Source organism: Scyliorhinus torazame, chromosome 1, assembly GCF_047496885.1.
Source record: "Scyliorhinus torazame isolate Kashiwa2021f chromosome 1, sScyTor2.1, whole genome shotgun sequence".
In the NCBI taxonomy this organism is placed as follows: Eukaryota; Metazoa; Chordata; class Chondrichthyes; order Carcharhiniformes; family Scyliorhinidae; genus Scyliorhinus; species Scyliorhinus torazame.
In genome coordinates, this window is record NC_092707.1 from 101691397 (window position 1) to 101717435 (window position 26039).

At 44.4% G+C, this 26039-nt stretch overlaps 1 protein-coding gene across 5 annotated transcripts in view; it reads right to left on the minus strand.

Annotated features, from left to right (window-relative positions):
* Window positions 1–26039, minus strand: part of sfi1 (SFI1 centrin binding protein) — a 290590-nt gene that overhangs the window by 40381 nt on the left and 224170 nt on the right. For all 5 annotated transcript variants that reach the window (XM_072498737.1, XM_072498720.1, XM_072498747.1 and 2 more), the window contains 6 exons: window positions 23452–23612; window positions 19940–20014; window positions 18402–18476; window positions 13410–13586; window positions 11738–12027; window positions 1735–1830 (listed from right to left, as the gene is read on the minus strand). In XM_072498737.1, the coding sequence (XP_072354838.1) occupies window positions 1735–1830; window positions 11738–12027; window positions 13410–13586; window positions 18402–18476; window positions 19940–20014; window positions 23452–23612 (874 nt within the window). The remainder of the gene's footprint in view (window positions 1–1734; window positions 1831–11737; window positions 12028–13409; window positions 13587–18401; window positions 18477–19939; window positions 20015–23451; window positions 23613–26039) is intronic.

The following is a 26039-nucleotide window of genomic DNA, read 5'->3' on the forward strand; positions in this document are numbered from 1 at the left end:
AATAGATAGAGTAGACAGTCAGAGACTTTTTCCCCGGGTGGAACAAACCATTACAAGGGGACATAAATTTAAGGTGAAAGGTGGAAGATATAGGAGGGATATCAGAGGTAGGTTCTTTACCCAGAGAGTAGTGGGGGCATGGAATGCACTGCCTGTGGAAGTAGTTGAGTCGGAAACATTAGAGACCTTCAAGCAGCTATTGGATAGGTACATGGATTACGGTTAAATGATATAGTGTAGATTTATTTGTTCTCAAGGGCAGCACGGTAGCATTGTGGATAGCACAATTGCTTCACAGCTCCAGGGTCCCAGGTTCGATTCCGGCTTGGGTCACTGACTGTGCGGAGTCTGCACGTCCTCCCCGTGTCTGCGTGGGTTTCCTTCGGGTGCTCCGGTTTCCTCCCACAATCCAAAGATGTGCGGGTTAGGTGAATTGGCCAATGATAAATTGCCCTTAATGTCCAAATTGCCCTTGGTGTTGGGTGAAGGTGTTGAGTTTGGGTAGCGTGCTCTTTCCAAGAGCCGGTGCAGACTCAAAGGGCCGAATGGCCTCCTTCTGCACTGTAAATTCAATGATAATCTATGATTAATCTAGGACAAAGGTTCGGCACAACATCGTGGGCCGAAGGGCCTGTTCTGTGCTGTATTTTCTATGTTCTATATATGTTCTATTTGTACTGCAGCTAGAAACAATAAAATGGTTGAGTTGTCAATTCCCAGGATATGGATCACATTGAGAAATAAAGAGTTCATCAACAAGGAGAGGCTCTTTTGCTTAATAAGGAGATTGAAATAGTAAACAGTGACATTAAAAAGCAGGACAACAGGCCCCTAGACGACAAAATAATAATAATCTTTATTATTGTCACAAGTAGGCTTACATTAACACTGCAATTAAGTTATTGTGAAAAGCCCCTAGTTGCCACATTCTGGCGCCTGTTCGGGTACATGGAGGGAGAATTCAGAATGTCCAATTCACCTGACAAGCACGTCTTTTGGGACTTGTGGGAGGAAACCGGAGCACCCGGAGGAAACCCACGCAGACACAAGGAGAACATGCAGACTCCGCACAGATAGTGACTCAAGCGGGAATCGAACCTGGGACCCTGGAGCTGTGAAGCAACAGTGCTTGGCCAGCTGCTTTTCTCGTCAACAACAACCTCTCATTTCTGAGAGTTTTGTTCACAAAATCTCTCAGCATTCCATATTCAAACAATAAGGATAACATTCATGACCAACGGCCTATAAAAATCTTGATGTTTGAGTTGTAGAGACAAGAACGACAGAACCAACAATGGTTAGGACTCTACTCAAATCGTGAAACAATAGTTTATTTCTCTGTAAGACTACTGCTTAGACATTGATTGTTTCAAAACTCAGCCAAACACATCAAACAGTTCAGCTGTGACCAGATTTAGTGTCATCAAAGTCTCTTACAGAATATAAAGAGGGAAGGAAAATAAGAGCGGAGATGGAAAAAGGAGAATGGAAAGTAGAGGAAAAGGAAAAGATTGGAGATGAGGATTTGGAAGGTACAGAAGGAGAACAGGAGGGATGGATGGAGAGATACGAGACAGTCGAAAATATGCACTATATGGAAGTGTTTTACTGTTTGTTCGTGAGGGAAGCCCAGAAGGAAATCACTGCTCACGTTCTTGATGAATGAGTGAATGCCCTTTAGCACGGAACAATCAACAAATCACATTGGGCTGTTTGCCCTATAGATATTCATACCTGCTGTTCATACAGTCCAGAAGATCCTTCTTTTGCAACGATTCTAAAAGAAACCCTGGTCTTCTTGGCTGTAATCTTACCGGATGTGCAAGCGGTCTATTGATAAAATGGAGGGCTGAATTAATCTTCAAAAGGAGATGGTTGCCATATTCTTTCTGCTGTATAATGTATGACTAAATTCCTTCCTTTTGAATAATTTCGGAATATTTGCTGGACACTCCCAGCCCATCACAAGCCTGTGCTAATGTCATTCCTAGTCCATTTAATGAGGAATTTGAATAATGTAATTTACCCTAGGGTGAAATGTCCATATTTTCTTTATCAAATGGCATTTGAAAATGTTGCCCCATACATATGCTGTTAACGATCCGTCCATTTTTAATATCTGATTTTTAGCGAGTGTGGCAGTCTTCCGAAAAGGAATTTTACTCCTTCCTCTTCTGTATTTCTTCCCTCACGACCTCTGACAGGGCGAGGGCAACCTACTCTTAGACTTGCACGAATATCAATCTGAACCTGCCTCAAGAACGAGTGCAGAACAAATGTAAAGATGCACATACAGGACATTACACTCCAAACTAGTCTGTTGGTAGAAATGTTCGTAAGATAGTGAGGAGATGATCACAAAGGTGATGGTGACTCGTGTCCTGGACCGAGGACAGAATGAGCTCTGTTGGTATCCTGTCTGATAGTCTTCCAAGAGTTTAGGAGCAGGAAAAGGTTAAAGGCTTAGCGTCTGCTGCTGGAAACATAATTATTGCCGTTGCTACCTCTCCTTTATCCCTGGTAAAATACCCGATTATTTGAGGGTCACTTGAGGGATTATGTTGTAATTTTACACAGGGCAGGGCGAAAAAGCATGTCCCAGGTCTATCTCAGCCAGAATGGAGAGCGAACCTTGCTGTTGATGTTATTCACACTAGCCGTCACTGGTCCCACTCCTTGCTACCTTTAGATCTGTCTATCCCAACGCACGTTTGGCTGGCATTCCACAGCCTATACTCCTAAACTTGAGATCATCCAAAACTCTGCTGCCCATGTACTAACACACACTAAATTCCAATCACCCATCACCCCCTCTGCTCTCTGACCTACATTCGCTCCCAATCAAACAGTACGTTGATGTTAGCATTCTCGTCCTTGCTTTCAAATCCCTCCGCCTCCTTGTCCCTCTGTGGTGGCAAGATCTTCCGGCTCTTCATGCCGGTGGGAATTTTTGGTCCCATCGATGGCGCACTCCCGCCGCAGATTTCCCGGTGGAGTAGGCTAGAGTCAATGGGAAATACCATTCACAGTGGCAGGACCAAAAGATCCCACCGCTGGCCGATGGTGGGCCACCTCCCGCCGCCGAGAAACCCCAGGGGAGGCCAGAAAATCTCGACCCCACCTCCTCCAGGCCCACAATCGTCCAAGGTATCCACAGTCCTCTCATATCAGCTTCTGCTGCAACCCCGATTTTAATCGCTCCATCTCTGGTAGCTGCACCTTCAGCTGGCTGGGTTCAAAGTCTTGGAGTTCCCTCTCTCCTCCTTTAAGGTGCTCCTTAAAACATACCACTTCGACCAAACTTTGACCATTTGCCCTAATATCTCCTTATGTTGCTCGGTGCCAAATTTCCCTTGAAGACACTCCCGTGAAGCATCTTAGCGTATTTCATTAACTATTTTCAGTTCACTCTCTGTTTCTCCTCCCATCTTTAACATTGTACCATTTAGTTCATAGGGGACTGGTTTGGTTCAGTTGGCTGGACAGATGGTTCGTGCTGCTGAGGAGGCCAGCAGCGCAAGTTCAATTCCCAGCTGAAGTAGTTCCTGAAAGTCCCGCATTCTCAATCTTGCACGTCTCCTGAGGAGTGGTGATCATCAGGTTAAATCACCACCAGTCAGTTCTCCCCCTCAAAGGGGAAAGCAGTCGATAGTCACCTGGGACTATGGTGACTTTATCATAGATTATCATAGAATTTACAGTGCAGAAGGAGGCCATTCAGCCCATCGAATTTACTATTTAGTTCATATCGGCCCTTTCATTCTTCCCACATAAATGAATCACTTCATATTTTTCAGCAGTATATTTCACCTGCCATGCAGCTGCCCTAGTCACCACCTTTTCCACGGCCTCCTGACGTTATCACACTTCTCGTTATTCACTACGTTTTCATCATATTATCTGCAAACTTTGAAATTATGCCCTGTATACAAAACCAAGTCCAGGTCATCCAGGCCATATCAGAAAGAGGAGTTCCAATACCAACCTCTGGGAACACCACTGGATATCTCCTTTCAGTCTGAAAAATAACTACTCGCCCATTACGGTTTGATTTCCATCCCTTGACCAATTTTGTATCTGCATTGCCACTGCAGATCCCAGGGCTTCTGATTTTGCTAACAAGGGGTGGCACGGTAGCACAGTGGTTAGCACTGTTACTTCACAGCTCCAGGGTCCCAGGTTCGATACCCGGCTTGGGTCACTGTCTATGCGGAGTCTGCACGTTCTCCCCGTGTCTGGGTGGGTTTACTCCGGGTGCTCCGGTTTCCTCCCACAATCCAAAGATGTGCAGGTTAGGTGGATTGGTCATGCTAAATTGCCCTTAGTGCCCAAAAATGTTAGATGGGGTTACTGGGTTACGGGGATAGGGTGGAGTTGTGGGTTTAGGTAGGGTGATCTTCCCATAGGCCGGTGCTGATTTGATGGGCCGAATGGCTTCCTTCTGCACTGTAAATTCTATGTTCTAAGTCTGATCTGCAGTACTTTGTCGAATACCTTTTGAAAGTCTTTATACACATTCATCAACCCCACAATCCGCATCAACCCTCTCTGTTATTTTATAAAAAAACTCCACCTAGTTAGTCGAAAACCGTGGGCTACCCTTTAGATCACAAGTACTGCTCTCAAAGTAGGATAGTTTAGAAAAAGAAAAGGTTAATAGTATTTAAAGCCATGCAGACTTGTCTGAGGACAAGGGGAAAGCAGAAAAAACCCAGTTGAAACAGCATTCTGAAGACATCCAGCCAGAGTCTGCGGGGCTCTGACAGGAGCCAAATCTGTGCTGAAAAGCAAGTATTACTCTGTGCCATTGGGATGTAGGAGGGATTGGGAGCTGTATGTTTTTTTCTTTCTTGTTGTTCAATTGGAAATACAGATAGTAATTAAGATATATTTACTGTACTGAGTAGTATTGTTTAAGGGGTAATTGTAAGCTATTTTCGGGTGTGAGTTTCAGATTGTGTTAATAATAAAGTTTTGTTTTAAAATACCAAATCCCTATTTTTTTGTGCAATCACTCCTGGAGAAAAGTATTCTTTCCGCACAGTCTTATAAAATATACTAAAATATTGGGGTTCGGTCCAGTATCCTAGCCATGTTAGGGTCTGGTCTGGGATCCTAATAATTTGTAATTTTCCAGTCCTCTGGCATCACTCCCGTATCGAAAGAAGGTCAAAATTAGTCAGTACATCACAATTTCCATCCTTACTTCCCTCACCAATATTTGATGCATTCCATCTGGACCGGATGACTTTTCTGCTTTGAGGACTGTCAACATTGTAAGAACCGCTGTTTCAAGCTGATCAATATTGCTATTGTCTCCTCCTTTATCACTACACGAGCAAAATCCTCTTCTTTTGTAAAGACAGATGCGAAGGGACTTCCGGTGGCGGCTATGAAGGAGTACGTCGCACATTTGGTGGCTCCCGCTCTGGTCGGACTTTTGGACCTTTGCCCCTGATTTTCTACCGGAATTGAATTGTAAAACTGATGACAGAGGCAATTGTGTACTGAATTCCCACATCGGTGCATGGAGAGAAGGACGAGAAGTGCTCGTAAAGGCAGAAACAGAAAGACAGAGAAGGCTTGGGCTGAAGCTGCAGCAGGAGACAGCATGGCGGAGGACCGGACCGCCTCTGGTTTGTCGACCCAGAGGTCAACGGAGCTGCTGATGCAAGTTATTCAGGAAGGCTTTGCTAAGCAGAAACGGGACTGCTTGGAGCCGATAAAAGAGTCAATTGAAGGGCAGCACGGTGGCGCAGTGGGTTAGCCGTGCAGCCTCACGGCGCCGAGGTCCCAGGTTCGATCCCGGCTCTGGGTCACTGTCCGTGTGGAGTTTGCACATTCTCCCCATGTTTGCGTGGGTTTCACCCCCACAAACCCAAAAGATGTGCAGGCGAGGTGGATTGGCCACACTAAATTGCCCCTTAATTTGAAAAAATGAATTCTGTACTCTAAATTTTAAAAAATTTAAATTAAAAAAAAAGTCAATTAAGCGGCTAGAACTTAGATTGGACGCCCAAGATCGGGCGATCCAGAAGGTAGAGAAGGCGCTTGCTGAGCAGGAGGAACATCAAACTGTGGTGGAGTTGGAGGTGGGGATGCTGAGAGACCAGCAGAAGAAGCTCCTGGAGAAAGTGGAGGACCTAGGGAATAGGTCCGCCAGCAGAACTTGAGAATCGTTGGGCTCCCGGAGGCGTCCGAAGGAGCGGACGCTGGGGCATACATCGCAGGCATATTTGAGAAGCTGCTGGGGGATGAGGCATTTTCCCGGTACTTGGATGTGGACAGAGCTGACAGAGCACTCGCGAGGAAGCCGCGAACGGGAGACCCGCCGAGGGCAATGGTGGTGAGATTCCACAGGTACTTGGATAAGGAGCGCATTCTACAGTGGGCCAAGCAGACACAGAGCTGTAAGTGGGACAACAGTATCCTGCGGGTTTACCAAGACCTGACTGTGGAGGTGGCCAGGAGAAGAGCAGGCTTCAACCAGATTAGGTCAATCCTTTCTAAGAAAAAGGTGAAGTTCGGACTGTTGTACCCGGCCCGTCTCTGGGTCACGCACGAGGAACAGCACTTTATTTTGAGTCGCCTGAGGACGCGTGGACTCTGCGAAAAGGAAAGGACTGGTGGTGGACGGAGAACTTTTCTGCAACGTTCATGGATTTTTTTTTTGTTTTTCTGTTCTTTTTTTTAAATGTTGCTCGTTTTTCATTTTGTGGAAGCTGTTTGTAATGCCTTTTGCATTGATTTGGGATCAGCAGTAAAGCTGAGTGAGTTAAGGTTTTCATTTGTACTGTTGGTGGATGGAGGTGTGCTTGTTTAGATCTTGGTGTTTTTCTGTCGGTCAATTGTGTGGGGATTGTTTGATGTTGGAGTATGTTTGTATGAGCGGGGGGAGGGCACAATAGGTGGGAGACTATCCAGCGCCAGGGATGGGGGCCACCAAGCTAGGTGGGCGGGCTAGCTCTCGGAAGCGTAGTGGGGGGTGTGCATATGTTCGGTTTATTAAGGGTGTTGGGTTAGAGAGTGTTGTTACTGGAGGGGGTGGGGAGGTAAAGGTTCTGCTGACGAGGGAGGGACTTGGGCTAAGGGGCAGAGAGGAGTTTGGGTGCGGAGGCTGCCTGGGGACGGACCGGTGGAGGTGCGGAGCATGGGGTGGAGGCGGGCCCAAAAAAGGGGATGGCTGATCGACGGAGGGGGGGGGGGGGGGTGGAGGCAATGAGCCCCCCAACTAGGCTGATCACCTGGAATGTTTGAGGGTTAAATGGGCCGGTCAAGAGGGCACATGTGTTCTCACATCTTAGGGAACTGAAGGCGGACGTGGTAATGTTGCAGGACACGCACCTTAGAGTAACTGGCCAGATTAGATTGAGGAAAGGCTGGGTCAGTCAGGTCTTTCACTCGTTACTAGACTCAAAGACTAGAGGGGTCGTGATCCTGATCAATAAGCGGGTGGTGTTTGAGGCGGGTAGAATAATCTCGGATGTGGGAGGTCGGTACATTATGGTCAGTGGGAAACTGGAGGGGGTGCAGGTGGTATTAGTAAATGTGTATGCGCCAAATTGGGATGATGTGGAGTTTGTAAAGAGGATGCTGGGGAAGATACCGGACCTGGACTCGCACAGGTTGGTCATGGGAGGGGACTTCAACACAGTTATTGACCCTGGCTTGGACCGGTCAAGCTCGAAAACGGGCAGGGTACCAGCAATGGCAAAGGAACTAAAAGGGTTCATGGAGCAGATGGGGGGGGGGGTGGATCCATGGCAACTTGGGCAGCCGAGGGTGAAGGAGTTCTCCTTCTACTCACACGTGAATAAAGTGTATTCCTGGATTGATTTCTTTATTTTGAGCAGGGCCTTACTGGCAGGGGTGGTGGACACGGGGTACTCAGCGATCACAATCTCAGACCATGCTCCGCACTGGGTTGACCTGCAGGTTAGTAAAGACAGTAACCGGCCCCCGCACTGGAGGTTAGATGTGGGACTTTTGGCTGACGAAGGGGTGTGCAAGCGGCTGAGGAAATGTATTCAGAACTACCTGCAGGTCAACGACACAGGGGAAATTTCAGCAGCAGTGGTCTGGGAAGCACTGAAGGCGGTGGTCAGAGGAGAGCTGATCTCGATGCGGGCCCATAGGGAGAAAGTGGACAGGGCAGAGACGGACGACTGGTAAAGGAGATACTACAGACCGATAGGAGGTATGCAGAGACCCCAGAGGCAGGGCTTTTAAGGGAACGGCGGAGGCTACAGGCAGAGTTCGGCTTGTTAACCACAGGAAGGGAGCAGCTGAGAAAGGCGAGGGGGGCGATCTATGAGCATGGAGAGAAGGCCAGCAGAATGCTTGCATAGCATCTTAGAGAGAGGGAGGCAGCCAGGGAGACAGGGAAAGTAAATGACGGAGATGGGAACCTGGTTGGAGATTCAGCAGGGGTGAATAAGGTGTTTCGGGATTTCTACAGTAGGCTGTACAAGTCGGAACCCCATCCGGGACCGGAGTGGATGAGGCACTTTTTGGAGGGGCTGAATTTCCCAAAGACGGGGAGCTGGTAAAAGGGCTGGGGGCCCCGATCGGGTTGGAAGAGATAGTGGAGGGTCTGAATGCAATGCAGTCGGGTAAAGCCCCGTGGCCGGACGGGTATCCAGTGGAGTTTTATAAAAAGTCATCTGGGATATTGGGGCCGGTGTTGAGGATGTTCAATGAGGCAAAGGAAAGACGGCTGCTGCCCCCGACGATGTCACAGGCCACGATTTTGCTGATTCTGAAGCGGGACAAGAACCCGGAGCTGTGTGGGTCCTACAGGCCGATCTCCCTGTTGAATGTCGATGCCAAATTGCTGGCCACAATTTTGTCCTCCAGGATTGAGGATTCTGTTCCGGACGTTATTGGGGAGGACCAGACGGGGTTTGTTGAGGGTAGGCAGTTGGTGGCCAATGTAAGAAGGTTGTTAAATGTGATCATGATGCCCCCGGAAGGTAGGGGGGTGGAGGTAGTGATCGCAATGGATGCAGAAAAGGCTTTTGATCGGGTAGAATGGGATTATCTGTGGGGAGGCACTGGGGTGGTTCGGATTTGGGTGGAGGCTTTATTGACAGGGTCAGGTTACTGTATCAGGCTCCTGTGGCAAGTGTATGGACGAATAGGACAACATCGGACTATTTTAGACTGCACCGGGGGACGAGACAGGGATGCCCCCTCTCCCCACTGTTGTTCGCGCTAGCTATAGAGCCGTTGGCAATTGCTCTGAGAGCCTCAAGGGGCTGGAAGGGGCTGGTCCAAGCACAGAGTCTCGCTCTATGCAGACGACCTGCTTCTGTATGTATCGGACCCAATAGAGGGGATGGAAGAAATCATGAGGATTCATGGGGAATTTGGCCGGTTTTCGGGGTATCAGCTAAATATGGGGAAAAGTGAGATGTTTGCGGTCCAGGCGAGAGGACAGAAGAGGCGATTGGGGGAGCTGCCGTTTCGATTAGTAGGGGGAAGCTTTAGGTACCTAGGCATTCAGGTGGCACGGGAATGGGACCGGCTGTATAAATTAAATTTGGCCTGACTAGTAGACCAAATGAAGGACGATTCCTCTTTGTATTTCAGTGTCTCCCCATCTTTATTCCACGGTCCTTTTTTAAACGGGTCAACAAAGTGATCACTGGCTTTGTTTGGGCGGGCAAGACCCCGCGGGTAAGGAAGGTAATGCTTCAGCGGAGTCGTGGAGAGCGGACTGGTGCTGCCAAATTTTAGTAACTATTACTGGGCGGCGAATATAGCCATGATCAGGAAGTGGGTGGTGGGGGAGGGGTCGGCATGGGAGCATATAGAGGCGGCTTCATGCAAGGGCACCAGTCTGGGGGCATTGGTAACTGCGCCTCTGCCGTTCCCGCTGGCATGGTACTCCACCAGCCCCGTGGTGGTAGCGGCCCTGAGAGTTTGGGGGCAATGGAGGAGACATGTGGGAGCAGAGGGAGCATCGGTCTGGTCCCCAATCTGTAATAATCACCGCTTTGCCCCAGGAAGTATGGATGGGGGGTTCCGGATATGGCGGTGAGCAGGGATTGAGAGGATGGGGGATATGTTTATAGAGGGGAGCTTTCCAAGTATGAGGGTGCTGGAGGAGAAGTTTGGGTTGGCGAGGGGAAATTAATTCAGGTATCTGCAGGTGCGGGACTTCCTACGTAAACAGGTGTCAACCTTCCCGCTCCTACCACCAAGGGGGATTCAGGACAGGATAGTTTCCAGAGGATGGGTAGGAGAGGGGAGCGTCTCTGACATTTGCAAGGAACTTATGGGGTCAGAGGAGACGCAGACTGAGGCGCTGAAGCGCAAGTGGGAGGAGGAGCTGGGAGGAGAGATAGAGGATTGTCTATGGGCGGACGCGTTGAGTAGAGTCAATGCGTCCGCAACATGTGCCAGGCTCAGCCTGATACAATTCAAGGTCGTTCATCGGGCTCACATGACAGTGGCCCGGGTGAGCAGATTCTTTGGGGTGGAAGACAGGTGTGGAAAATGTGCGGGAGGACCAGCGAACCATGTCCACATGTTCTGGGCATGTCCGAAGTTTAGGGGATTTTGGCAGGGGTTTGCAGATGTCATGTCCACAGTGTTAAAAACAAGGTGGCACTGAGTCCAGAGGGGTGTCGGAAGATCCGGGAATCCAGGAGGAGAAAGAGGCAGACATTCTAGCCTTTGCTTCCCTGGTAGCCCAGAGACGGATACTATTAGCTTGGAGGGACTCAAAGCCCCCGAAGTCGGAGACCTGGCTATCGGACATGGCTAGCTTTCTCTGTTTGGCGAAAATCGAGTTCGCTTTGAAAGGGTCACTGTTAGGGTTCGCCCGGAGGTGGCAACCGTTCGTCGACTTCTTCGCGGAAAATTAATCGTCAGCAGAAGGGGAGGGGGGGGGGTTAGTTTAGCTTAGAGTAAGAGGTTAATAAAGGTGGGACCTGTAAGGAAGGGATACGGCTTTTGCACCATGTTTATAGGTTCATGTACATTGTTTATTTTGTTGTTGTTACAATACCAAAAATACCTCAATAAAATGTTAATTAAAAAAAAAAGAGACAGATGCAAAGTATTCCTTTACTATTTTACAAAACCATCTGCATTTTGGTCCCGAATTGGCCTGATCCTTCCTTTGACAGCCCTGCTACTCCTTACATGTTTTTAAAGTTGTGTGTCCTCTCGTCTCCCCTATCCATTCATCGCAATCTTTGCTTTAAAACTTGTACCACACATCTGTGTAATAGTTTAAATCTTGCCCTACTACCCCAGATACCCTCTGCAAGAAATTGGTCCCAATTTGGTTCAACTGAAAAATACTAGAATATTTAATCACACAATCATCTCATCTGCTAACCTCTGAATTATTTTACACATGCCAATGCAATTCTTTTATTAGGTGACTGGAACAAAACATAGTATTCTAGATGGGGGTTTGTACGGTACGTTTTGCACTCATTGATAACCTCTTGTACATAATGCTACTCTAAAAGGGCTACCTGACCTCACTCCCTAAAACAATTTGAATCCATTTTTGTTCTAGATTGCCATAGCAGAGTTAGCATTATTTTTGAAAAGCTATTTGTTTGTGAGACGTCTCTGACATAACCTTTTGGTTTCTCCACACACTCTCAAGCCATGGTCATTTCAGGTGAGTTCCAATATTCCACAATACCACGAGAAAATGACAACTTTAGAGTCAACGGTCTAATCAAACAGACAGAAATGTAATTAATTTACTTACAAATTGGTGATATTCATGTCTCCGCCAGACAGCATTGTTGGTAAGTCGTCATATATGATTGGATTTGGTACAGTCGTTGAAATCCTTGTCCTAGATTCACTCTTCAAGATCCCAGTTTTCATACTGATACTTTTCTCTTTACAAACCTCAGAAATTGGAAGCTTGAAAGCCACAATTTTTTTGCATGTCACAGCAGTAGACTTGTGCTTCAACCTCTCTCTCTTGCAGAGTGCTCTTTGCTTCCAGATCATAGCACAACGATAGACAACCTGATGGAGGCTGTAAGCAGTCTAGGGAGACAGATTTAAGGCAGAATTAAGTGGCACTTATTTAATTAATAGATTATTTTATCTTCCAAAAATTCACTTGTATTCGGTTAACTTTATTAACAGTACAAAATTCAACGTTACTGGGATCAAGATGCCAACTATTTTGGTTCACATTCGTGACTACCTCCGGTTAGTACCTGCAATATCATCTCTGGTCCCCTTCCACCAGCCATCTGCTTAGATGGGATGAGTCTTGTGGAAAATTAATGTATGTTGACAAAACAGATTGTTATTAATGCAAAATTGACCAGCAAATTCAAGAGGTTAAGACATAAACTGTGAATTGTGAATCTTCAGAGCTTGCTGGTGAATTTCATAGGACGGCGCGGTAGCACGGTGATTTTCATAGAAATTATCATAGAATTTACAGTGCAGAAGGAGGCCATTCGGCCCATCGAGTCTGCACCGGCTCTTGGAAAGAGTACCCTACCCAAGGTCAACACCGCCACCCTATCCCCATAACCCAGTAATCCCATAACCCAGTAACCCCACCCAACACTAAGGGCAATTTTGGACACTAAGGGCAATTTATCATGGCCAATCCACCTAACCTGCACATCTTTGGACTGTGGGAGGAAACCGGAGCACCCGGAGGAAACCCACGCACACACGGGGAGGATGTGCAGACTCCGCACAGACAGTGACCCAAGCTGGAATCGAACCTGGGACCCTGGAGCTGTGAAGCAATTGTGCTATCCACAAGACTACCGCGCTGCCTTTGCACTGTTGCTTCACAGCGCCAGGGTCCCAGGTTCAATTCCCGGCTTGGGAATCCCGGTGCAGAGTCTGCACGTTCTTCCCGTGTCTGCGTGGGTTTCCTCCGGGTGCTCCGGTTTGTGCCATTTTGCCGCCCAGTTTCAGCATAAAAATGTTTCAAGCTGAAGGAGGTTGTAAAAAGTTTAATTAATGATAGACACCTCTAAGTGCTCCATGCTAGCAAGATTTGGCTATTCATGTAGTATTTCAAATTAAGTTATTATGTACCTGGCTCCACTTCCTTCACTATTGTGCTTGAAGGGGTCCCCAGGAGACCCTGATTGTATAGCTCTGTCATTACAAGTGTAGTGAAGGGTAAGGAGGTTGCAAAAAATGAGATTTTCTGAGCCTGGTGCCAAATGGAGAAGTTTCATAACTGCCTATACCTGACCTGGGAGTGCCAGAGATGAGAAAACATTCTATTCTGTTTTTCTGAAAAGATCTTTCTGAAACAACAATTACAGCAGAAAAGGAAATCATACCATCAACTGGAAAATGGCATTGCTTAAAGATGCCAAAGGTTCAGGTAGATCTGCTGGTGAAGACTCTGAGAATTGAGAGAAGAATTCTGTTCCAGGCATACTTACCTTCATCTGATGCTCAGCTGCAATCTGTCTGCGAAACTGCATCATGTCAGAGGTGTAGTGAAGAATCGCAGTAACCCCTGTTCTTAGCAGGTGACTGCGATAGATTTCAGCTGCTTTTGCTGTGCGTACCCTTTTCCTGTGCCGTTCCAATGTATACATAAACCAGGCATCGAAGACCTGGAACGGAAACATGCTTGTGAAATTGGAGGCCTTAACTACAGGAAGAGCACTACTTAAGCTTTTACATTTGCACTGTAATATTTTTTGGACTCTATTTCAGTGATGGACAGGTTCTGGTTGACACATGTTCAAGAGCTTACCATTTTACAACATTTGGTATCAGAGATAAAAGCTCTGCAATGGCAGTACTTGGTTATTGATATTGGAGATTGACATCATACCTGCCAGTTAGAAATGTGAAGTAGCACGAATTGCCACCGCACGAGTACTGCAATCTTTCAGTTGGGACGGAATTGCCCCAGGAGTCCTCAACATCGACTCTGGACCACATGAAGTCTCATGGCATCAGGTCAAATGTGGGAAAGGAAACCTCCTGCTGATTATCACATACCATCCTCCCTCAGATGATGAATCAGTACTCCTCCATGTTGAACACCACTTGGAGGAAGCACCAAGGATACCAAGGGCACAGAATGTACTCTAGTTGGGGGTCTTCAATGTCCATCATCAAGATTAGCTCAGTAGCACCATTACAGACTTAGCTGGCTGAGTCCTAAAGGACATGGCTTCTTGACTGGCTCTGCGGCAGGTGGTGAGAGAACCAATAAGAGGGAAAAACATACTTGACCTCATCTCACCAATCTGCCTACCGCAGATTTATTTGTCCATGACAGTATCGGTAGGAGTGACCTCCTACATGTCAGCACTGCATGGTGGGGTGTTAGGTATTTAGTTGGTTTGATTATTTGCAGCCCATATGGTTTACTTTGTTTTATGCTTGTGTTTGATGTGTAAATATATAAATGTCTCAAAAAAATATTTTTCAAAAAAAAAGTAATACCGGCTGAGGTTATTCATGTTCGCCCTGTCTTCTCAACCTTGCTCGTCGTCTGAGGTGTGGTGACCCTCATGTTAAATCACCACCAGTCAGCTCCCTCTCAAAGGGGTGTGCAGCCTGTGGCCCTATGGGTCAATGGCAACTTTCATTTTCATAATAGTACTTAATCAAAGGTCTTATAGAAATCTACATGTATTACAGCTACTACATTACCTTTGTCTACACTGTTTCCACTTCAAATTCAATGAGGTTCATCAAGCAGGATTTTGAAATCAGTGTTAACTATTTGTTATTTGTGACTTGCTGTTTTTCTGCTATCGTGGGTTTTTCTTTCCCCCTATACCTGTTAAGCCGAGTGGTTTATAATTCCCGGGACACATCATAATCAATTCACAAATTACTTGCAGCAATTGAGTTAAAAGTAATTGTTAATAAATTAACAAAGGTTAATTTGTTCTGCTTTCACTGGGTTTCAGTGGATCTAGTGCATAATGATGGGTCTACTAGATTTTTCAATGAATTAATTTGTACAATACGAAAAAATTAGGAGTGAAAGAAAATTACAAATTACAATGTCCTTGCAATATCAGTTCTTTCACATTTCACAAGCAGCTGTATCACCACTTGACTGGTGCAATATACGTTACATAGCATTTACAGCAGAGAAACAGGTCTATTGGCCCAACAGTTCAATGCCAGTGTTTACTCTCTACAGGAGCCACCTCTTCCCCACCTTTTACCTAACCCCATCCACTTTTCCTTCTGTTCTTTTCCCCCTCATCTCTTTATCTAGCTTCTATTTCAATATATCTATGCTGGTCACCTCAACTACTCCTCGAGGTAGTGAGCTTCACATTCTAACTATTGTCTGGATTTTTTCAGTTTTGGAGTGTGTAAAACTTACCCCAAATCAGCAGAAAGTAAAAATTATGAACTAACCAAAACCCCCAAAGTCATAACTGACAGCCCATCAGAAACATACAATGAATTTTGGTGGAGAGGGGCAGTTTTGCAATGGATAATAACTGCATATTCTATATCACAGGTTGACCACTGCATGCATTTCAGAGAATGTGTAAAGGAGTCTCTTTACACATGAGCAAGAAATGAGCAAGGCAAAAAGTAACAATGTCTTAATGGTGAGATGGAAATAAATATATAGGTGGTTCATTACTTCTTAATTGTTATATACATACACTTACAGATATAATACATGAACAAACATGGGAAAGTTGACGTCGTTTCACTAGTAAAGGTGCCAGTAGTTAAACCATGACACTGTGAAGCAGTTGTACATTTGAATTTAGGTGGCCACAGTATCACAGTTTTCTTGAGAAAGGGAGGGAAAGTGTTGAGGAAGGCGCTTGTTGCCATAATAGAAATGACTGTTGCAAGTACTCGTATAGTTTGGGAAGTAATTTAAGCTCGTAAGCAAATTGGCAAGTTGGAACCAGAAACTGGCAGAGAATTTGTGATTTGAGTCCGAGGTTGCTGAAGTTGCACAATAAGGAATGGATACCACTAGCCCATTGTGATGTCACTAGTTGGGGAGGGTTCTTCAGCTGTACTCATTTTCTTTTGCACATAGGCACCTTTTAAAGTTTTTTCATACAAAATATACTGAATTTACTAAGCTAGCCTGTGCGCTCCAACGAAAGTCAAAATGGCTCAGAATAGATTTGTTTAAAGTCACCGTTTGCCACCATTATTAAAATGTTTTTTAGATAAATTAATTTACAGCTGTATTACTACAAAAGGTTACCATTTACTCTTAAACATATCAAGAATTACATCTTAATAGAAAGAAAACAATTAATTGTGTTCTATTATGCCAATTGGGCAAGTTTAAGGAAGATTTTATTTGTAATCAGACAAATGATTTTTTGGAGAACGGTGACTAGACCATGACAATTGTGAGCACGTTGGGTAAGATTTTTCAAACTGCCAAAATCAGAAACTCTACACTAGGAAACATATCTATAAAAGCCTGCACTTTGCTTGTACGCGTCACATCACATTTTTCAAATGCGAGCACATCTCACGGCAAAGCATCACAGCCTTTCTGTGAAGATTCCAGGTGTAAAGGTTCATGCCATATCACTTGTATATTCAAACACATATATGGATATTCAGTCAGCCTTTAACTGCCATACAAGGCTACTCTATGACATAGAGTCCTGTGGGATTGACAGCAGGTCACCAGCGGTCTTAAGAAGTGTTTTATTCTGAAAGTCAAATGGTTTTATTAATTGTAGTGGTTCTCTATAGAGACCGGCTATTAGTAGAGTCCGACAGGGATCAGCGTTAGGCTCAAAACCCTTCTCGATCTACCATAGATTTCCTGCAGTGCAGAAGGAGGCCATTCGGCCCAGTCTGCACTGACCGTGAGCACCCTACCCAGCCCACACACCCCGCCCTATCCCCATAGCTCCACCTAACCTGCACATCCCTGGACACCAAGGGGCAATTTTAGCATGGCCAATCAATCTAACCTGCACATCTTTGGACTGTGGGAGGAAACCGGAGCACCCGGAGGAACCCACGTAGATACAGAGAGAACGTGCAAACTCCACACAGTCACCCAAGGTCGGAATTAAACCCCGATCTCATGCGCTGTGAAACAGCAGTGTTAACCACTGTGCCAACATGCTGTTAATGATCTGTAAAAAGGTACTGTAAAACTGTCTGCAGGTTCACAAACAATATAAAGATCTGTGAATGTGAGGACCTTGGATGAGGAAAATGTCTACAGACATAACAAGATGCAGCGGGGGAAGAGCCTCGGCCTAGAGGCTGTCATTTAATATAGATAAATGTTATGTTAGTGATAGGACTAATGTTATCTAAAATACACATTGTAGGGTTCCAACTTAAAGACCATTGAACAGGAAAGCAACTGACAGTTTTAATCATCTAAATCTGAAGGGGTTCACAACCAGTGCTCTGAAGCTATGACAATGAGCAATCCAATGTTACCCAAAAGCACCATGTTGTCCTTGTATAAGACCAAGGATACTGGGTGAGGTAGCTCTTCGTCAGTAGTGTGAATAAGATGGTTAGTAAAGCAGCATATCATTTGAAAGGCAAGATATGACTACTGCAAGCCAAGTGCAGAACTGTTATAGATACATTTCCTAGCTTATCTGTAGATTATGTTGGTGGGGACTAACAGGGAGCCAAAGATTGATTCAGAGGTGGGAAGAGAAGTTGGTGCTGATTAAATCGGGATAGCGACGAGTAGGACCACATGATGGGACAAAAGAGAGACAATGATGCAGGATGGTGCATTCAACATTTTCAAACCCTTAAGAGAGGTTAAGAAAGATAAACAAGAGGCTGAAAGAATTTGAGTTGCACTACCTTGAAAAGGGAACTCACCAGCAACAGGGAGAAGGCAGCAACTGAAAGCATGGCCACCAACATCCCAACTGTTCAATAATGTAATACCCTCACTACACGTACTCAACAATTCAGAAGAAAATATTTAGGGTAGAGTGTTGAACAGTTCCAATAATTTTTTTTTCTCGAAGAACTTCAAACACTTTAGATGATCCAAAGTACCAGAAAGTGCTAGTCAGATCAATGGTACAGCAAGTGGTAGCGTTTGCATTGCACTGTTGCTGCCTTTGTTCTTCATCCAGAGTTTTGTCTGGCACCTCAGTTTTTCTATCATTCACTATTGCAAATGAATGTTCAAGTCTTGTTGCCCGAAGGTTATCAGTAGCAGTCAGTTCTGTTCCAATTCAACTTGTTCTGTGATGCAGCTGATTAGCATTTACCGTCATTGCAATAATCCCACTGGAGTAAAACTGAAGATCAGATTGATTACCCATGATGGTAAACTAGTACTGTCAGTTGCCATGTGCAGTTACCTTCTAATTATAACCCATGTTTCAAATGCAATGGGCAATATTAGACTGATGTTTGTGAAAGTTTGGATGGGAATTGAAACTTTAATTCTTGCTATCTCTTACCTTCCCTTGAAGTGAGAGCGACCAATTCCATAAAGCAATTGTGGACTGCTTGTGCTCCTGATGTTTTGCTAACAGCTGCAGACAAAATTAAGTAAATTTAATGAGATTTTGTATGTACTGCAAGAAAAGCTATGAGTACACATTGTCAATTCACTGCAGTCTTCATTTTACCATGTTCTGAATACATGCCCTATTATCTATCTCTCAGAGTCGAGAGGAGGATAGGGCAAGATGTTTATTACAAGGGCAAGTTTTTCCACTGGAGAAAAGCAAATTACTGCAGATGCTGGAATCTGAAACCAAAAGAGAAAATGCAGGAAAATCTCAGCAGGTCTGGCAGCATCTGTAGGGAGAGAAAAGAGCTAACGTTTCAAGTCCAGATGACCCTTTGTCAAAGTTAAACGGCATAGAAAGTGGGAGATATTTATACTGTGGGGTGGGGAATGAAAGATGAGTCATAGCCACAGAACCCAAGGGAAAAGAATACAATGTAGATGGCAGTCCACAGAGAGAATAAAAGGTGTAAAAGGCCAAACAGCAGAGAAACTAAAATCAAAGCTGTGACAGATGTAGGGGGGAAGGGGGACGCAAAGGGGAGAAAAGGTAAGGAGAGGGGGGATACGATAGGGGGTGGGAAATATATATATATAAAGAAAGACAAGAAAGAAATAAAAGGTAAAAGACAGTTAAAATGAAATGGAATGAAAACAAAGGGGTCGAGGTGGAGTAGAGCTCATCATCTAAAGTGTTGAATTTGATGTTGAGACCGGAAGGCTGTAGCATGCCTAACCGGAAGATGAGATGCTGCTCCTCCAGTTTGCGTGGAGCTTCACTGGAACATTGCAGTAGGCCAAGGACAGACATGTGGGAATGGGTCTTGTGTTAAAATGGCAAGCAATGGGAAGGTCAAGGTCCTGAATGCGCACAGACTGTAAGTGCTCAGCAAAGCGATCATCCAGTCTACGTTTGGTCTCTCCGATATAGAGGTGACCACATTGGGAGCAGCGAATGCAAGTTTTTCCACTGCTTGTCTGAGGGCAGTGACTCACCAGGTACCTCACCCAAATACCCATTGTTCCTGTGCATGTTTTGGCAACCTATTCAACCAAGTGGGCAGAAAGAACATTGCATTTTTTCCTTTCCTGTCAACCTAAACCCAGATTAGCAGTGGTGGAAACCATGGCTAATTCCTTTTTTTTCTGTTCGCACTTCATGGTTTCATTGGATTCAATGTAGACAGAATCATAAAGGGATGGATGCTTCCTGAAAACAAAATAGTGGCAGCACCGGGTTGTACCCATGTACTAATCATTTCAACTGAACTGCCTGTAATTGAAGAATCTGTGGCCAAGAAGTTCCAAACAAAAGCAGTTAAATGTAGACGGAATGGATATAGGGATGGAGCAAAAAGGCAAAATGTTGGATCATCTGAACTTTTGGAGCAGATTGGTGTGCTGCTCTTTTGCTTAAATTAAATTCAAATGAACACAAGGGATGGATGAACTCCATGCATATTAAGTATCCTATTGACTTCTTACTTTTATTTTCCAGTCTGTGAAGTAGCGTCTACAAAGTCGCAGTGCTTGAAACCACTCTCCTTGTCGCTGTAACAACTGGAACACAATCAAGAACAAAAATTTGTATCTGTCTTTTTTACAGTACTAATAAGCACAATGAAAATCATTATCACAGAATATCACAGGTCATAAACGTGGGAAAGATTCCACCCTTTCCTTCTTCGTGATGAATAGTTCCACAGATGCAGGCAGCTCGCAAGTGGCCCTCGTCATGTATTCTTTTGGGAGAGGGCAAGCAGCCAGAGATCAAGGCCCGCACCGGGACCAGCGATATAGGTAGGAAAAGGGACGAGGTCCTGGAAGCATATTTTAGGGAGTTAGGAAGTAAATTGAAAGGCAGGACATTGAAAAGATGGTATCTGAACAGTGGGCTACCTTCAAAGAGATAGACCTGTAACTTCCCTAACACCCCCCACCACTTTGAAAAGGGGTGCAAGGATAATGCCGCAACTGTAAACCAGTCAGGTTTACTTCAGATGATGGAAACTATAGATTGGGACAAAACCAATAGTCATTTAGACAAGTGCAGGATAACTAATGAATCCATGCTGTTTCTCCTCAAGGGAAAATCATTTTTAACTAACTTGGAGTTTTTTGAGAAGGTAACAGACAATGTTGATAAGAGCAATGCTGTTGATGTGGTGTGGATGCAGTGCCACACAACAGACTTGTGAGAAACATTCTAGCCCATGGGATAAAAAGGTAAGTAGACACTTGGATAAGAAATTGGCTGAGTGACAGTAAACAGAGAGTCGTGAAAATTAGTTGTTTTTCAGATTGGAGGAAGGTTTGTATTGGAGTACTGCAGGGGTCAGGGTTGGGGACCCTTGCTCTTTCGGATATATATTAATGACCTAGACTGTGGTGCGCAGGGCATGATTTTAAAATGTGTGGATGACACGAAGATTGGAAATGTTGTCAACTGTGATGAGGATAGTCTTGAACTTCAAAAGGACATAGACATATTGGTGGATTGGGCAGGCAAGTGGCAGAGGAATTTCAACAAGGAGAAGTGTGAGGTGATTCACTTCGGCAGGAAGAATGTGGAGACACAATATAAGGGAGAAACTCTTAAGGCGGTACAGGAACAACCGGACCTCGCTGTAGAGCAGTTAACAAAGTGTAAGATATCCTAGGCTTCATTAATAGAGGCATTAAATACAAGAGCAAAGAGATTGTGCTGAACTTGTATAAGACACTAACTAGTTATGCCTCATCTGGAGACTGCACCCAAATCTGGGTGCAATACTGAAGGAAGGATGCAAAGGCATTGGAGAGGGTACTGAGGAGATCCACATGAATGATTCCAGGAATAAACAACTGTAGCTATGAGGATAAATTGGAGAGACTGGATCTGTTTCCTTGGAGAAAAGGAGACTGAGAGGAGACTTGATAAGAGGTATTTGAGATCCTGTCTGGTATGGACAAGTAAATAGTGAGAAACTGCTCCTTCTCAAGTACTTCAAGAATGAGAGGGCACAGATTCAAAATAATGGGTAAAAGGAGTAAAAGTGATACAAGGAAAACATTTTTGTCTCAGAGGGTGGCTGGTGCCTGGAACAAACTTCCTGAAAGGGTGGAAGAGGCAGGTTTGATCGGGGAATTACAAAGGGAATTAGATCGCTATCTGAAAAGAAATAATGTGCAAGGTTATGGGGAAAGGGCAGGGGAGTGGGATTAAGTAGAATGAAATTTCAGCGAGCCAGTTCAGACTTGATTCTTTTAAAGTAAATTTAGAGTACCCAATTAGTTTCTTTTTCTAATTAAGGAGCAATTTAGCGTGGTCAATCCACCTACCTTGCACATATTTGGGTTGTGGGGGTGAAACCCACACAGACGCGGGGAGAATGTGCCAACTCCACACGGACAGTGACCCAGGGCCGGGATTTGAACCCGGGTCCTCAGTGCCGTAGGCAGCAGTGCTAACCACTGTGCCACCCTCAGTTCAGACTTGATTGGTCAAATGGCCTCCTTATGCACTCAAAAGATTCTGTGATTCACTGTCCGTGTGGAGTTTCCACATTCTCCCCATGTCTGCATGGGTTTCACCCCCACAACCCAAAGATGTGCAGGTTAGGTGGATTGGCCATGCTAAATAACCTCTTAATTGGGGGAAAAAAAATAATAATAATTGAGTATTCTAAATTTATTTTAAAAAGATTGTGATAATGACACTAATCTATTCATCAATGGAGGATATTGCAGGCATCCCCATTCCCACCCACGCTCTGTTCAAATCCATGTCCCATGACACTATTTGTGGAAGAGCCGCACAGTTTTCACAGTGACCTGGCCAATAGTTATTCCTGTTCAACAAAGGAACTGGCTCTTTAAGACAAGGCTGTTTTGGAACTTCAATACATGCAAACTGGCTGCTGTGTGGGCCTTCATTTCACAGGCAATTCATTGGCTATGAAGTGCTTTGCAACATAAAAGATGCTAGGTCATTGCAAGGTTTTGCTTCTTTCTATACATGTCACATTTGTGGATGATGATCAAATGTGTTGGGTTTCTTTTTCCCATTTCTTAGCTTCGGGGCTAAGGGGTTGACAGTTACATGAACTGTGAAAGTGTCAGGAGCAGAGATTAAAATTATTCTACAAGAAACTTTGATGATTTAATTACTGTGCTTTGAATAGGGAGAAAATGGTTGGAATATTATTTTGACTCTCCTGTACATGCACAGGCTGCACTCGTTAAGGCTACAGGGAGGCTGTTACTATTATTAGCCGCAATATGCCAATGAATTATTTCATATTTCACAACTATGCTTACAAGTCTGCACCCTGCAGCTGGCCTGTTTGATAATCTGATCTACAAGCTCGTCATGGGTATAATTTGTGCAGCTCTGTAGCTGATCTGCAATGTTTGGGGTTGAGTGACCCAGAAGAAACATAATGCATTGGGCAGGCATAAACAAAATCTGGCCTGACTGACTCTGGGCTTTAGAGAGCCTAAACCGCTGAGTCTAGCATAACTCAGGCAAAGCATAGGACTTAATTTATGAGGATGCCTCTCCTCAATACTCACAAACACATATCACAGGCTCACGTGCGGAGACGGTGATTGTCAATGTCTGTTAAATCACACCCCAGAAGGGCTTACACTCTTCAAGAATAGAAGCTGAAAATTAAAAAATGCTAAAAGCATTCCATGAAATTTCTTACAAGTAATTGTAGTTTATGCAACAAAGAAGACACTATGCCAAAATGGCCCCAGCGTTCGGTTACAGGAGGCACTGGTAGTGTGCAGCCAATAGGCTATTGATGAGGAGATAACAGGTCAGTCGGTCAAAGAAGGAAAAATTCAGAAATTTACCCAGAAAATATTCCCAATGGGAAAAGGAAAGTTTAAATTAACCTCTTGTGCAATTGAGTTTTTAAATCCCAAATTACGACCATGTCATGTAGTTTTGTTTCCAGGTTCCTTTTAATGTGTGGTTGTGGTACCAAGCATCATTTTATTGTACTCACCACTGCTCTCAAACAATAAGAGTGATGCTGCCTCCAGGACAAAAGGCACTTCACCATAATCTTCCGTCCATAGTGTTGGGCAGCAGTCTCCATTTTGCCTCGTTGAGCTGTTGAACTTCGATTGAGTTGCTTCCAGTGGGAAAACGCATGCCGCAGCTGAACTGGAGGAGGGCAGAAAGACAGATCACAACTCACACTGCTCAAGTCCTAAAGAACCAACTGTTCTTAAGATTTTACACAACTCTATAACGCAGCGCAGGGGCAACACAGTGGCTCAGTGGTTAGCACTGCTGCCTCACGACACTGAGGACCCGGGTTCAATCCCGGCCCCAGGTCACTGTCCATGTGGAGTTTGCACATTCTCCTCGTGTCTAAGTGGGTCTCACCCCCACAAACCAAAAAGATGTGCAGGGCAGGTGGATTGGCCACACTAAATTGCCCTTTCATTGTTAAAAAGAGAATTGGGTACTCTAAATTGATTTTTTAAAATATATATAATGTAGTGCAGGATACAAAAATCGGGCAACATCAAGCTTGTCACTCCCTGCACCACAACCAGGTGTGGTGCTGCTATTTATCGAGTATTTTCTTGGGTATTAACTGGGGGCAACAGGCACTATTCAATTGTTTGTGTAGGTTTTCTGGGGTAATTTCTTAGCTTCTGCTTTTTACCAGCTCCCGTCACCCCCAGAAGGAATTTTTACCCCTAGATAACTACTTACATTTAAATGTTTATGAAATGTTTTAATGTTGCCTGGTAATATTTTCCCATTTCTCCCTTTGCTCCTTGCATTATCTTTTTCAATTCCCTCCTGTACTTCCATAATCTTTCTGCTTATTAACTAAATCCTTATCCTAATGTTTGTCATGAGTCTCCTTTTTCTGTTTTATTTAAGTTTTTATTTCCTTTGTCATCCAGGATATCCAGTTTGAAATGCTCTACCTTCTCTGTTTAAAGAAACATGCTTAATTTGAACCAGAATTATCTCTTCCTTAAAGACGCTCCATTGCTCTGCTAATTGATTTACTCTGCAATCACCTTTTCCAATCTACCCATGTTGGGTACCTTCTTAAATAATCAAAATTCACCTTCATCCAGTTGAGCAATTTTACCGTTGATATATTCCAGTCTCTCTCCGTAATTACTCTAAACTAAGTTATATTGTGGTCACAGTTAGCCAGATTATTTTCTATTGGAACACATTCCACTTGCCCTACTTCATTTCCCAGAACAAGGTCCAGCACTACTTCCTTCCTTATTACACTGGAGACATATTGTTCACAAAAATTCCCCTGAATTGCATATCAGATATTTCTGTTTTTCCCCAGCCTTAGCATACTGAAAGTCTCCTAATAGTTTGCTATGTTCATTGAAATTTGCCAACAAATTTATTCATCTACCTCCTGTTCACGGTTTTAAAACACCCAACCGTGTAACAGCTTCCCCTCTGTCCTTCAACTCAAGTCAAATAGATTAAGTCCCAGAGTCATCTAGTAAATCCTTTCTATTTAGAACTGTAACATAATCTATAATTAAATCTTCCACGCGCACTCTCTTCCCCCCACCCTCCCAGTTTTTCCTGAATGTTCGACAACCAGGAATATTAAGTACCCGTTTGTGGCCTTGTTTGACCATGTCTCTGTTAATGCAGCCATGTCATAATCCCATGTAGGAACCCATGTCTGCAGATCACCAACCTTATTAATTACATTCTGGACATTAATATGTGTACAATTTAATACTTCCTTTGCCAGTGCTGCCATTTCACTCAACCTGGTCCCTGCAACTTTTAAGATATTTCTAATATTATTGATATTTATATCTCGCTGACCCCATTTCTGCTATTTTTGATTCTGCTTCCCCTCCCCATCAACCACCATTTTCAGCATTAATTTGTCCCAATTCAGTCATGGTTTATGTGATTGAATTAGCCTCTCCCATAGACGATTGCAGTGGGAGTGTAATAGAGGGTACAACATGGACATATTTGACTCGGCCATCTCAAACAGCCCAGCCCAACCAAATGTGGGAAATGCTAACAATCTTAATTCTTCAGGACAACTCCCTCCAGGTACTGACCTGGAATGGAAACAGTGATATGCTCTGAATTTAGTGAGAGTTGGAAAGAGGAGACAATGGTGAACCTCATTCTGGGAAATTAAGTAGAGCAAATGCAATGTGTTACAATAGAAAATAATCTAGCTAACAGTGACCACAATGTAACTTAGTTCAGAGTAATTACGGAAAGAGACTGAAATATATCAATTGGTAAAATTGCGCAACTGGATGAGGGAGAATTTCAATTATTTAAGAAGGGACCTAACATGGGTAGATTGGAAAAGGCGATCGGAGAGTAAATCAATTAACAGAGTAATGGAGAGCCTTTATGGAAGAGATAATTCCGTTGCAAACTAAGCGTGTTTCTTTAAACATATGCATAGGGTTATCTGGAGCAAGCAAACAGCGATCACATGTAATAATAACCTTTATTAATGTCACAAGTAGGCTTACACTAACACTGCAATGAAGTTACTGTGAAAATCCCCTAATCGCCACATTATGGCGCCTGTTCGTGTAAACTGAGAAG